The following is a 13,944-nucleotide window of genomic DNA, read 5'->3' on the forward strand; positions in this document are numbered from 1 at the left end:
AATGTACTTTTGAGTGAGTCAAGGAGACACTGGCATTGTGCACTCCCAAGACTGGATCTCAGTGAGAAAATCTCTCAATAGTTAGAGCTGTCTGTTCTGTGCTACATAATACCTGGGAGGCAAGTCTGTTGCATTTGGAACACCAGAGCCAAGCGGGCTATAAGAAGAGCTCAACATGGAGGTATGCAGCTGAGGTGGCCATGACAGAGAAAGTCAGTCATAGTATGTGGCATGGGGGGCCTCTGTTCTGCCTGCCCCTGACATTTTGGGGCCTGTTAGGAATTGTGTGGTAACAGTGTAGGCCCAATGATTATAATAGCACTGCATATGTGGGTTTGAGCTTGTTGCAGGTGCACCACTTGGGCAACTAACAGAAAAACTGGGCATGATCTTCAGCTGGTGTAAACTGGCCTAGCGCTACTGTCCTGGTACAATCAGGGAATAGGGTCACTTCCTGTAAACAATGAAACCAGCCCTCCTCCCCGACAAGACAGGTTGCTGCGTGCTGTTGCCCCAGGTAACATTCAGTATTTTGTTACTGAGTACAGCGCCAGGTCAGCGATGCTTTATATACTATTTGGCTAGCACTGCTCATTTTTTTGCCCTTAGTTTTTACTGAGTGAATTTTCTATTGCTGTAAAATTGCCAGCAAAACTTGCTTTTATGTAAGACAATAGATTTTGGATGAGGTTTATTGATGCAGTCCCTGATAGGTGTCTTGGAGAGCCAAACTGAGCTCTGAATCCCTGGCAAGGTAATACGGTACGGCTTGAACATGAGGATAATGATGGGGATTGTGCTACTCCTCCTCACTCTGCCAGGAAAGATGGGTGAAGGTCATTGCTAGCATGGGGAGAGCCAACTACTGTGAAAGATATGACACCAGCTATGGTGACAATCATAGTCAGAACTTATTAATCTTGTTAGAAGGGTTTAACTATTAAACTTTAAAAAAATAACTTTATTAATACAAATCCATAAACAAAATAGAATGAGAAAGACAAATAAACAATGACAGAAGAAGATGTTTGCAAAATTAAACTCAGGACAGTCTAAGCTATAGAGATAATCACTAACATAATTTCCCTTAAGACCCCAAAGCAACAGTAGCTGCCCTGCTGATTGTTTTAAAATAAATGAAGCTCTCTGCATTTCAGTCCAGTGTGCATAGTTCACTTTGTCATTAGGTAGAGAGAATAACAGCATGACCATATTTCTTCATAGAGGGCCTGATCCAACTCCCATTGACTTCACTGAAAGTTGAATCAGATGATATATAAATAACCAGTGTCTAAATTAATTTTAAATCTTGAGGACCTTTGGTTTGAACATTACTTTAGTGCAGCAGAGGATGAAGAAAATAGCCTTCAACCATGTAATGCATTGCTTTGCAAACGACAAATCTTCATGAATAAATCTCTTTCTACTGATTCAGAGTAAACGAATAGAAAACACAGAACAACAAAACATTTGTAACAGCAGGATTGTCTACATTCAAATCTCACAAAAGATTTAGGGCTAGCTCAGCACCCAACAGCTCCCTTTTACACACCTACCTGACCAGATTTTCCAAGGTATTTAGTATCTAGCTGCTCCTGTTATTCTTAACAGGAGCTGCAGGAAACTGAGCTTATTCAAAAATTTATCCCGAACTCATAGCAGTAAGTGAGAAACAAATCAACCCCAAGATGGCATTAATCTTGATTTTAACTGGAATTGCATGTGATCAGTTTTTCCTCGGCATCAGGCTCCCTGTAGGTCCTGCCCTACACTAGCTACTCTGCTCATACGGACTGGCTTCATTTTGTATTTATTCCTTTATTTTAAGTAGCCAGGGATGGGAGCTATGAAGGGACACAGACACTGAACACCATGTTGCCTAACTTTTTAGATCCCTAGAAAAATCACAGGAACAAGACTGTGATCCACATAGAATGAATGGGGAGAGTTGAACTCTACTTTTTTTTGGTAAACACACAAGATTGCCATATACTTGCCATATTATCAGTTTTTCCACCCAATGGAAATAATCCTTAACACCCTGATGATTAGTTAACTGCTAAGAAGGGCAACAATATTATAGCTGTATGGCCAGATGAGGTTTCATTGTTTCCACAGCAGTCAGCTCTCTCCTCATTTCTTCATTCATATTGCTACACCGCAATCTGTGGGATGAAAAAAGAAAGAAAGCATTAATTTTATAAGCTACCAAAGGAGCGATCCATCTCCCAACTCAAATGCTCCTAGAATCCACAGTCCCTTTGAAGGGCATCATACCACACACACTATTTCATTCAGAAAGAAAGGCAATGCATATTCATCAACTATGCAAGTGAGGGCATTAAGTTATTTGCACAAATTCTGCAAAATTTCTGAACCTTCATCCTTGAAAGGTATGTAATACTCCATTACATAGTGCTCATTAAATGGCTCTATCTTCTTCTGGCCCCAGCAACTTCTGCAGAGCTTCTGGCCCTTCACCTGACTTTTTCAAGTCTCCGCCCTCACACAATACCACATCAGCATCATGGCTCCTGCTGACCTTCCACAGTCTGAAGCAGGTCCCGAGACTATTAGAGTGGAACAGAAAGAGGTTTATAGAGGGGACTCCTCAGAGACCAGCTGAGGAGTCAGCTATAACACTGAACTCCCAAGTTCTATCAGGTTCTCCCTCTTTTTCTGCCTCACAATGACTTAATCTGGTGTTACAGTTGAAAGTAGACAGAGAAGTAACTAAAAAGATTTTCAAAAAAGCAGAGAGTCAAACTAACAATTCAGAGGGAGAGAGAGAAGCCAGGCTGCTCCCTAAGGCACAGAGGCACATTTCACCCCATGCTGACTCTTTGCAGACTGACTCTCAAGACCCAGATCACACGCTTCCCTACAGAGCAGGGATGCCGGAACTGGGGGTGGGGAGAAGAGGGACCATGACCTGCCCACTTTTTAACATGGGCATAGGTGGAAGGCATGGGGCCACGTTGCCCCCCCAAATACAAGCCTTGGGCAGGCACAGAGTGGCATGAGAAGGGGCTGTGCTTCAAAGTAGGGGGAGGTGATAATCTCCCCCTTCCCGTCGGGCCAGTCTCTTCCTGGTGTGGGGGCTGAGGTGGGCCTTAGCCCCCCTTGCCATGAGGCCCTGCCCCTCTCAGTGGCCTTGACCCTGTTCCTCCTCTTACCCCTGAGGCCCCACACCCTGGTCAAGCCAGAAGCCAGAGCCAGGCTGTGGTAAGAACTGCCTAGGGAGCCTGGGCCACTGTGGGGAACCCCGGGACCTTCCACCTTGTTTTGGCGTGGGGCCAAGGGGCCCAAGAGAGGTCTGCAGTTTCGCTTAGGCTGGGGGTGCTAGTCAGGGAGAGAAAGTGACATCTGACCCTTGTCCTGTTCCTTTTGATACTGTTTGGCTCAAGCCCAGCAGGAGCTCCTTTCATTCTCCCCCTCTGCTAACATTTCCTGGTACCAACTCCTCCCTCTTCCTCTGGCCAACAAAACCTGTAATATTTTCTTTTAACTTCAGATGCTGAATCCTGTAACCATGCTGGGCTTCTACCTAATAACAGTTGGTCAGTGTGCTTCTCTATTATCTCTCCTTTCACCTCTACCTGATGTGTCACTGGTCCCAATACTTGCTTTACCACACCTTTCCACCACTTCATCCCTCCTCTGTAATTTTGTACCAACATCGTCTGCCCCAGTCAGAAAAACCTGGGAGGTTCAGGCTGTGGGTTTTTCCCTGTTTGCTGTCTTTCATGGAGTGCTCTCAGTAAGTCTGGTCTAGTACATAACTGACATCTTAACAACTCCACTGGAGTCTTCTGAGCGGTAGACTGTGGGGCTGACCTGTATGAGGAACAGGAGATCTTTGCCCTTTGCTTTGCACATTTCCTACCACTTTTGTCTAATACTTGCTTCTGTGACTGCACAAAACACTCTGCCAATCCACTTCATGCTGTGTGACAGGTAACCGACCTAGCATGTTTCACAGAATTTTGCCATAGAAATGTCTGAAAGTCCTCTGAAATAAATTGTGGATTATTTTCTGAAATGAGCTCCTCAAGTAACCCATAGGTAGCAAACATATTGCAAACCACTTCAGCTGTTTTTCCAGAAGAGGTTGTTGTCATATGCACTACTTCTGGCTAGCGAGAATAAGTATCAGCCACTTTTTGTTTATTTTTTTCTGCAAAGTCGATAAAACCCATTGCCCAAGCTTCATAGCTCCCTTCCATAGGTGACCTTGTGCCTTTTATGGCACGTTTGGATGGCTAGTATAGGAATCACACTGGCTACATTTAATCAGATGTCAAGATTTTCCATTGTTGAACACAGACTGCAGCCATGTTCAGTGCATTGCCAACATTCTTTACCAAGCAATATATTATCTGGATTCCATATTTCATTTCCAATTTATACAGTCAACTTAAAAACTAGGAAAATTGACAAACAAAAAAACCCCCAGAAAATCTTTGTGTACTGTTATTTAAGGTTGCTCTGTTCTGCTTGAACAACAACATTTTCCTCCAGTGCTGAAAAGCTAGCGAATAAAAATAAAATAAACACTTTTGTTTCTCTAATATCAGTATAAAATGTATCAGTTCTTACCTATTACTATCCTCCTTTCACAACACACTTAACACACATGGCTTCATGAACTCCAAAAATCCTTAATTCTGACATGTATACATGAGGGACACATGTTACAGGTTGTTCTTTTTTGCTCAGAGAAGTCTCAAAAGAAAACCGTATCTTAAAAAAAGGTTATGTACTTTGAACATGTGTATTAGAATGCTAATAAGGAATATTGAATGACTATCGATTCAGTAACACCATCTATCCTGTGCACTTAATGAGGCAAAGATCCTGTAAAATATAAAAATAATTTGTAATCACATAATTAAAGGCTGTATCACAATGCCTGCGCAGAATGGGCCTGAATTAACGTTGCACAAGCAACTTCAATTTGGGCATTTCCTAAGCTTTGAGAGCTTAGCTTTTCAGCTTTAATATTCCATTTTTGCCTTGGGGGGTGGTTTTGTAAATGTATCAGTAATAGTACTGGCCCAAAGTCTCCATAGAACTTACCTCCATTTCGGAGTCCATCCTTCGTCATTTTGTTTCATAACATCCTCTTGTACTTGTAGATTTAGAACTTTTAACTGAGTGACATGCTGGATTTACATGGTACTAAACTAGTAATCTGAAATATTGCGAACCAAGGAACATTACAAGAATTTAAAACTGCCTGGCATTTATGTTGAACCAAGCTCGCTCTGTTCCCCATGTCTGTCTTAACGTCACTTGCCAGTGGTGCTAAAATCTGTGAGGGCTGCTGCCTAGAGAGATGGGCAGGCTTGCGCTGAAGAATGAAGAAACTGGTCTGCTTGACAGACAATCCTGATGTGTTTTTTTTCTGTGCGTCTTTCTTTTTCCCTTCCATCTTTCTCCCAGGATTAAATTATCATTATGATGATAAAAGAGAGGAATGAGGGAAGAGGTTTTTTTAAATGATAAAAGGATCCAAGACTCTTGTTCAGTCTCTACCTTTCAGAGTAAAAATAAACAGAGCATGTTTTGATGTTAGAACTTCATGTACTAAAAGTGTATGATCCCACTTTTTGTCTACTTGTTTGATCAACACAGCAATGTGCATCTCTTCTCTTCCCCATGAAGTGTAGTGGTGCTGGTCAAGAGTTGGTAATGCGTACATTGTAATACTACAATCCTAGTAGCGAAAGTTAGAAACATGATAATTTTAAGACATACTAAAAGGAAGCCAGATGTTACCTTATTTTCCTGAGCTTGCAATTTTGGTCTTTCAGTTTTTCACAGAGCAGCTTCACACCTGAATATCCCAGGTTGTTCTCCCCAAGGTCTAGCTCTGTCAGGGTCTGATTTGTACTGAGAACAGTGGAGAGATCGCCACAACAATCAGCTGTAAGATTGCACCAAGAAAATCTACAAGAGGCAAAAATATTGAGAGGGAAATTACTCCTTATTTCTTCCTCCCATTGACATCAATCGGTGTCTAGACAGAGTCTTATTCCTGGATAAAGAGATAAATCACAGGGCTCCAGCAGAAGGCCACATTATAGTAAACAATAAAAGTCCTCTCAGTGGATCCCTTCCCATACGACTTCTTCAGCAAAGGCTGCTCTAATGCTTTCTCCAAAGCAATAGGCAGCTTGCCCTCTCTAAGAGGATGTCTTCACTGATTGCAGCAAAATTGCCGCCGTCAGATCGATTTATCTGGATCGATTGAGAGGCAGTGAAGACCCACTCAATCGATCCGGAAGTCAATTCAATAAAACCACCTCCCCAAAAAGCGTCACACTGCATAAGACTTTCACCACTGGTGCTCCAGCCATTTTTTTTTTAATCTGGCAAAATATGGCCAAACAGCACTGCACTGGTTCTCTCTCCCCTTCCCCATGAACGGTAATGGTGCTAGTCCAGGGTTGATAGATTACAGTACTACAATGCATGCACTATCAGAAATAACTAAAATTATGATGGTATAACTTTAACAAACACAGCTGTTACTGACCTTATTTTCTTAAGTCTGCAGTTTGGATGTTTCAGTCTTTCACAAAGCACCTTCACTCCTGAATCTCCCAGTTGGCGATTCCACTTCAAGTCCAGCTCTGTCAAGATCTGATTCTGACCAAGAGCAGAAGAGAGATCCCCACAACAATCAGCTGTGAGATCACATCTAAACAAACTGCAGGAACCAAAAAAATATTAAGAGGAAAGTTATCATTTCTTTCCTGTTCACTGTTTTTATCTCACTGAAGTCAATGGGAGTCTAGAAAGAGTTTATTCATTCTGGGAGTGTAGATTAAATCACATTGCTCTGGTAGGATGATGTAAAGATTGTAAGCACCGTATTAAATTGCTACATAAAATGAAGCATAGGTCTGGAGCACAGTATGTAGTAACACGACACCTTAGGTGGGGGAGAATCAATTCATACATATAAGGCTCAATTTTTCTCTCTCTAAAATGGGGGTAATAATACTTTCCAACCTCATAAGTGTGATATTGGACCTTAAATTATATTTATTTTATTATTAAATACAAAAAACTACATTGATAGTATTTTTCAGTGTTTTAAAATATCATACAATTCATAGGTCATCAGTTATCCAACATTTAAACTGCTGATTAGGTATACAATAGGTACACTATCTGAGTCTGCTGAGTGCTTCTTTCTGACAGCAAGAGAGCATTTATCAAGGATCATAACTATAGCCACAAAATAAATACATTTTTTCCTTAAAGACTAAATTACCTGCTAAAAGTAGGGCTAATATTCTGCATAGATAATCACTCCCCAAGCCAGCAAGATTTGGGTCCACAAGCACTCTAATAGCTAGAAGTTAGACGTCCTGGGCTGACAGACAGGGCCCACATTGGGGGGGGGGGGAGAGGAAGGGTACACTTTACCAGGGCCTGGAGGCCCTTGGGGGCCCGGCCCAGGCTGTAACCCCCATGGGTATGTGTGTGGGAGGGGGTTCGTGTTACAAGTTTGTACTGGGCCTAAAAAAATTATGCTTGGGCCCTGCTCAGAGATTGGGAATGTTGCAGAGCAAAAATCTTAGCCCTTAGGAAACCTCTATTGCTCTCTCTAGCAACCTGCTCCAGTGGTCAGAAATTGACAGTCTTGCCATGCTTGAGGATCCAGCTTTCCGTGCAGGCCCCTTGAAGGAGTGAAGGGATATTTTTTCAAAAAGGTCTCCAGATACAGAGTTCTGAGGGCCAGGAAGAGTTGTATGTGTCTCTCTCAGACTATTGAATCAATGTAATAAATGTTGCCTGTATTTCTGTGAGCCAGGGATTGTATGCTTGCTGGTTGGGGAGGTTTACTCAGCAACCTCCAGGAGCGAACATCAGTGGGAGGATAATTATTGCAGACGCTGGGACAGGTAATGCACCACAGTCCCAAAAGGCCTGTTCAAGCAGTCAGGGATAATTGGAGCCTAAGGGAGCCGTAGACCACGACCTTTTCACCTGAATGCAGCACGTTACCAAAGAGCTCCCATAAGCATGACGTGTCCAGCTATGACAGCTTCAGGGAAGCTTTGTGCCACTAGAGCAATACAAACATTAGGCAGAATCCAGGCTCCACTCCTGGCTAGAACATAACATCTCATGCTCTGGTCTTACTCTGCTCAACACCCATCTCTATAGCCCTAATATGTTCTGATGGTTGGAGATACCTCTTTGTTTGTTATTGGCGACAAATCTAAAATTACTTTCTCTAGCTTTCAGTTATTTTGTGTATGAGTTTGTCGAGAATGCCATCACCAGACAGAGTGATTGGAGGGTGGGGAAGAGGGGTTGAAGGCCCAGCAGGCTTGGAGATACGGTGACTCTCCTTCAGTCGCAATCTAGCCACACCGCGCCACAGGTCCTACCCGTGTTCCTGTGCACACTGGACACTCCTCCTTTGCTCTTTGCATGAAAACTGATCACTTGACCCTGATAATGACTGCACACAGTGAGATACAGACTTCAGCCCATTGACTCAGTGACCTGAGAGGTGTCCATTGGTCCACAGTGATCTCTGATAGGGTGGGGACCAGACCTTTAATGTTTTAGGTCACGTACTTCATTGCACCTGGAGTGCAGGATTCCAACTGCACCACTAACCCTAAGGGACAGGTATGAACTGCTGGGGCGTGTGTATGAGGGGAGGGAAAGGGGAACGAGCAGTTCAGTAGAGAGGGAGGATTGCCAATGAACCAAATTAACAATTTCTCCCCTCCCATCACAAGCTCAGAGCCGAGTGACACAGAGAACTCCTTGCTATAGCACAGAGGTAGACGACTGGGGCAGTGATGGAGTTCAGGGGTTATACAGGGTGAACAGTTTGGGTGACAAAAAAAATTCTAAGAGTGCATGAGAATAATATTTAAAGCCAGGATCAAGGAGTTTCAGATCCAATTCTTCAATTCAGGACCATCTTTTTAAAACGCATGATTTCCAAACAGAGTAACGTCTTACAGGGTGCACCTATGTTGTGGGCCAGTGATTTGTCAAGTGCTGGAGACATTCTCAGCTTTCAGTGTCACTGTGTACGTGAAGGGAGATGGCATTGCACATGACCTGCCAAACTCTTCATATAGCAAAGCCTGCAAACACTTACCCCAGCATCTGTAGTTTACAATCTGGATGTTTCAGTCCTTCACACAACTGCTTCACTCCTGAATCGCCCAGTTTATTTAAGTTCAGGCTCAGTTCTGTCAAGGTCTGGCTGGTGCTGATAACAGAGGAAAGCACCCCACAACACTTAGCTGTGAGACCACACTTATCTAACCTGCAGAGAGAGAGAAGCACAGAGAGGACATGGTCACAGCAGTGCAGAGGGGCATTCATCACATCTGTTTTAAGATGTAAAACTGCCTGCTAGCCCATCTCCCTAACCAATCAGCATTGAGACTAAGAAGAAGCCAGGTTTGGTTGTGTCTGCCCGCTTAAGCCACATCACTGATCCTTCACTCTTGACCAATCAGCATTATGAATGATCCAGATGTCCAAATCTCAAAGTTCTGCCATTGGCCAGTTAAGAAAAAAGTTTGGCGTTTGACTTCCTATCTAAGAACCACTGACCTAACCCTTTCCATAGACAGCCAAAATTTAGGATGGGTTGATTGCCTTCTCCATGGTTCCTCCCATTCGCCTCCTACCCTCCCACCCCACTCATTTCCTCTGGGAGATGTCATTCCATGTCAAGAAAAGTCAGTCACCAAGCTGGCGCAGTGGGGAAGAGAAGTATTAGGGTAGTTCTGTGGCGCACCCAAGGCAGATGTTAGCAGTAGAAGAAGAGGAGCTTTCCACAGTGAAGTACTAATCTTACTTCCTGAAGATGCCATCAGATAAGTCTTGGCACTTAGGAGGAGCACGTAATACATAGATCATGATTATGTCTCCGCTTTAGTGGCTAGCGCCAGCAACTATAACAGCTTGCTCCTTACTCCAAACTACCCTTTCCATCAGCTCACGTGACAAAGGCTGTACATTTGGTGCTGAAAATTCCAGGTTCAATTCCTGCCAATAACCATAGCATCTGTATGCACGTAATGGTTTGTTAGCTACATCAGCATCAAAAGGAGCAGCAGCCTAATCTAAGAAGCCCATTTAAAAGAATCTTAGTCTTTCATAGTGTTGGGCTAAGGCTTCTATGCAGAACATACCCAAGGACTGCAAGCACAGAGAGTACACATATAAGCACTAACAAGATATCTTTTGTACTGTTCCTGCATGTTATCACATACTCCTCACTGTGCCCCTGCCCTCCGTCACGTATACATGTTCATGCCCCTCATGACGAATCTTCCTTATCTGTTGAGTCCACTTCCCTCTCACCCTCCCCTCCCCATCATATATGGAGTTGTTTTCCCCAAGATGCAGAGAACTGTTTTTGGTGATTAGTTTAAACCAGTTTTAGTCGATCTTGATGAGTGAAATGTATTTAAGAAACTGCTGTAACAATTGTACTTTGAAGCTGCTTGTTGAGCTCCCCAACACATTGCTAAATAAATTGCTTAGTATTATCTGTGTGGCCGGATTCTCTGGGAAAGAATTTCTTTTGCTCAACAATAGCAAGAGCCACACAAAGCATCAGACCTTGCTTTCAAAGTATTGACAATCCCATGACAGCAGAAGAATTTTAGACTTAAGGTAAGAAAAATACTTGCCTTAAAATAATAATCCATATTGTTTGTTTAATGAATTCTCACCTTTTCTTCCAATTCTTGGCAGACGCATTTCATCCTGCCTGTGCTGGCAATGGAGGGTGTAATGGTTCCAGAGTGAGAGCTGTATCTGTGAGCTCTCACTCACACTCCGCCGAGCATCCTTTCCAAGTTACAAGGCCATGCCTTTAACTTCTCTCAGGGTGGAATCCCATCATTCATCCCACTTCTAGAGTGGGTCACCAGTCCACAGCACGTCTGTTCACCAACCATGTTTCCCAAGCAGATCTAACTGGATTTTGGCCCCTGTTATAGATTTCCTTTCGGGAGCTGTGATCATTATTAAAATGTAGTGACTCTGAACAGTTTGTTTGAAACTAAGTATTATTTATCCATCCATGGGAACATAAACTGGGAGGAAAAGAGTTAAAACTATAAAACCCTATACACCTCTTCCCTAAGCTTGGCATCTCCCTCATGACTGTAGTAGGCCTGACATAGCCTTGATTACTCCTCCGCCCATACATCCTGTTGACTGATGTAGGCCTTGCACTCGCTGTTCTCCTGGGGACCTTACAGACCTTGCGCATCTCTATCTCAGAGACTCATTTTTATACACTTTCAAGCTCTTAATTTAAGTCTTCCCACCTGGATCCCATGGAGGCTACAAGCTAGGACCTCACTCACCCAGTTCAGATCCCCAAACTGGTGGAGGTGAACTTCAAAGGAATTAACACCTCTATCCTCCATTTGAGTATCAGCAATTGGGGACATCTCCAATCATTGTCTTAGTTACCATTTAGCAAGCAATACAATAACCAAACTCTCACACAGATAAAATTAAAACAGATTTCTCCCATGTACTTCAAACAGAGTTGGGTATAGGTGCTCTCTCTCAGCAAATGGCAGAGGCTGCCTCTTGTTGTGACTGTTTCCCATCAAGTTTTGTGTGCGAGGTGGAATGATCTTCCTCCAGAGATCCTCCTCTCCCCAACATATTAGATTCAGAGCCTAAGGGCTTTGCCCCCAAGACTCATAATTCAACAGCCCCCATTAGCTACCTGGTTACCCCCTGTTAATGAGGGATTTTTCCTAAAATATACTTTCCAGTGAGCAACCTGGACAACTTTCAAATGTCAAAGTGACAGAGCTACTAACATAACTGTTAGGAGACTTTCAGAGGGGTAGCCATGCTAGTCTGTATACAGCAAAAACAACGAGAGTCCTGTAGCACTTTAAAGACTAACAAATTTAATTTCTGCAGGCATAAGCTTTCGTGGGCTGCAACCCACTTCGTCAGATGCAAGAAACAGAAATCAGATAGAGAGTATATATATATATATATACACATCCAAGGGCAGAACAACAATGGGGAGGGGATGTGTTAGCAAGTCCATTCAGTTAGAGTAGATGAGGCTTATTCACAACCATTCATTAGATGGTGAGAATGTGTGAACAGTGACAATTACTTCTTGTAATGAGAGAACCATTCCAAGTCCTATTCAGACCCAGTTTGATTGTGTTGTTTGCATATGAGTTCCAGCTCTGCAGTTTCTCGCTGAAATCTGTTTTTGAAATTTTTTTGTAGAAGTATGGCAACTTTCAAGTCACCTACAGAGTGTCCTGGGAGATTGAAGTGCTCTCTGACTGGTTTATGGATGTTACCATTTTTTATGTCTGATTTGTGTCTATTTATTCTTTTGCATAGTGACAGTCTGGTTTGGCCAATGTACATGGCAGAGGGCATTGCTGGCACATGTTGGCATATATTACATTAGTAGATATGCAGGTGAATGAGCTCCTTATGGTGTGGCTGATGTGGTTAGGACCTGTGATGGTGTCACCAGAGTCAATGTGCGGGCAGAGCTGGCAACAGGGTTTGTTGCAGGGAGAGGTTCCTGGGTTAGTGTTCTTGTTGTATGTTGTACGGTTGTTGGTGAGTATTTCCTTCAGGTTGGGGGGCTGTCTGTAAGCAAGGATAGATCTGCTTCCCCATGGCTTGAGCAAGTGAGGGATCATCCGCTAGGATAGGTTATAGATCTTTAATGATGTGTTGGAGGAGATTTTATCTGGGGACAGTAGGTGATGACCAGTGGTGTTCTTTGTTTTCTTTGTTGGGTCTGTCCTGTAGTAGGTGAATTCTGGTACCCGCCTGGCTCTGTCAATTTGTTTCTTCATCTCCAGATGGGTATTGTAGTTTTAAGAATGTTTTATGGAGATCCTGTAGGTGTTTGTCTCTGTCGGAGGATTAGGAGCAAATCCGGTTGTATCTTAGGGCTTGGCTGTAGACAATGGATCGTGTAATGTGTCCAGGGTGGAAACTGTAGGCATGAAGATATGTATTGCGATCAGTTGGTTTTCGGTATAGGGTGTTATTAATGTGACCATCCTTTATTTGTTTTGTAGTGTCCAGGAAGTGGATTTCTTGTGTGGAGTGGTCCAGGCTGAGGTTGATGGTGGGGTGGAAATTATTGAAATCCTGGTGGAATTCTTCGAGGGACTCTTTCCCATGGGTCCAGATGATGAAAATGTCATCAATGTAGCGTAGGTAAAGAAGAGGTGCTTGGGGATGAGTTTTGAGGAAGCAGTGTTCTAGGTCAGCCATAAAAATGTTGGCATACTGTGGGGCCATGTGTGTGCCCATAGCTGTGCCACTGACTTGAAGGTATAGATTGGCTCCAAATCTGAAGTAGTTGTCAGTCAGGACAAAGTCACAAAGTTCAGCTACCAGGTGTGCCATATCATCATCATCAGGGAAAATGTTCCTGATGGCTTGTAGTCCATCTTTGTGTGGAATGTTGGTGTAGAGAACTGCTACATCCATAGTGGCTAGGATGGTGTTTTCTGGGAGATCACCGATGGATTGTAATTTTCTCAGGAAGTCAGTGGTATCACGAAGATAGCTAGGAGTGATGGTGGCATAGGGCCTGAGGAGAGAGTCCACATAGCCTGACCGTCCTGCTGTGAGAGTGCCAATGCCTGAGATGATGGGGCATCCAGGATTCCAAGGTTTGTGGATCTTGGGTAGCAGATAGAATAACCCTGGTCAGGGTTCAGGGTGTGTGTGTGTGTGTGTAGATTTGTTGTTCCTTATCCTTCCATGTATATATACCCACTATCTGATTTCTATTTCTTGCATCTGACGAAGTGGGTTGCAGCCCATGAAAGCTTATGCCTGCAGAAATTAAATTTGTTAGTCTTTAAAGTGCTACAGAACTCTCGTTGTTAGGAGACCATTCCACAGGCTAACTGA

The 13,944-nt window shown here is 43.3% G+C and overlaps 1 protein-coding gene across 1 annotated transcript; it reads right to left on the reverse strand.

Annotated features, from left to right (window-relative positions):
• Positions 1-2,041: 2,041 nt before the first annotated feature.
• Positions 2,042-9,915, reverse strand: LOC137157442 (NACHT, LRR and PYD domains-containing protein 3-like). Its single transcript, XM_067554693.1, has 5 exons — positions 9,854-9,915; positions 9,143-9,313; positions 6,542-6,715; positions 5,782-5,952; positions 2,042-2,165 (listed from the first exon to the last, which is right to left on the reverse strand). Exons 1-5 carry the CDS (start codon positions 9,913-9,915, stop codon positions 2,078-2,080), a joined length of 666 nt encoding a protein of 221 aa, XP_067410794.1. The 3' UTR covers positions 2,042-2,077.
• Between the last annotated feature and the right edge of the window lie 4,029 nt (positions 9,916-13,944).

This window comes from Emydura macquarii, unplaced genomic scaffold (genome assembly GCF_026122565.2).
Source record: "Emydura macquarii macquarii isolate MOO-44397 ecotype Brisbane River unplaced genomic scaffold, CSIRO-AGI_Emac_v2 contig_1518, whole genome shotgun sequence".
Lineage (NCBI taxonomy): Eukaryota > Metazoa > Chordata > Testudines > Chelidae > Emydura > Emydura macquarii.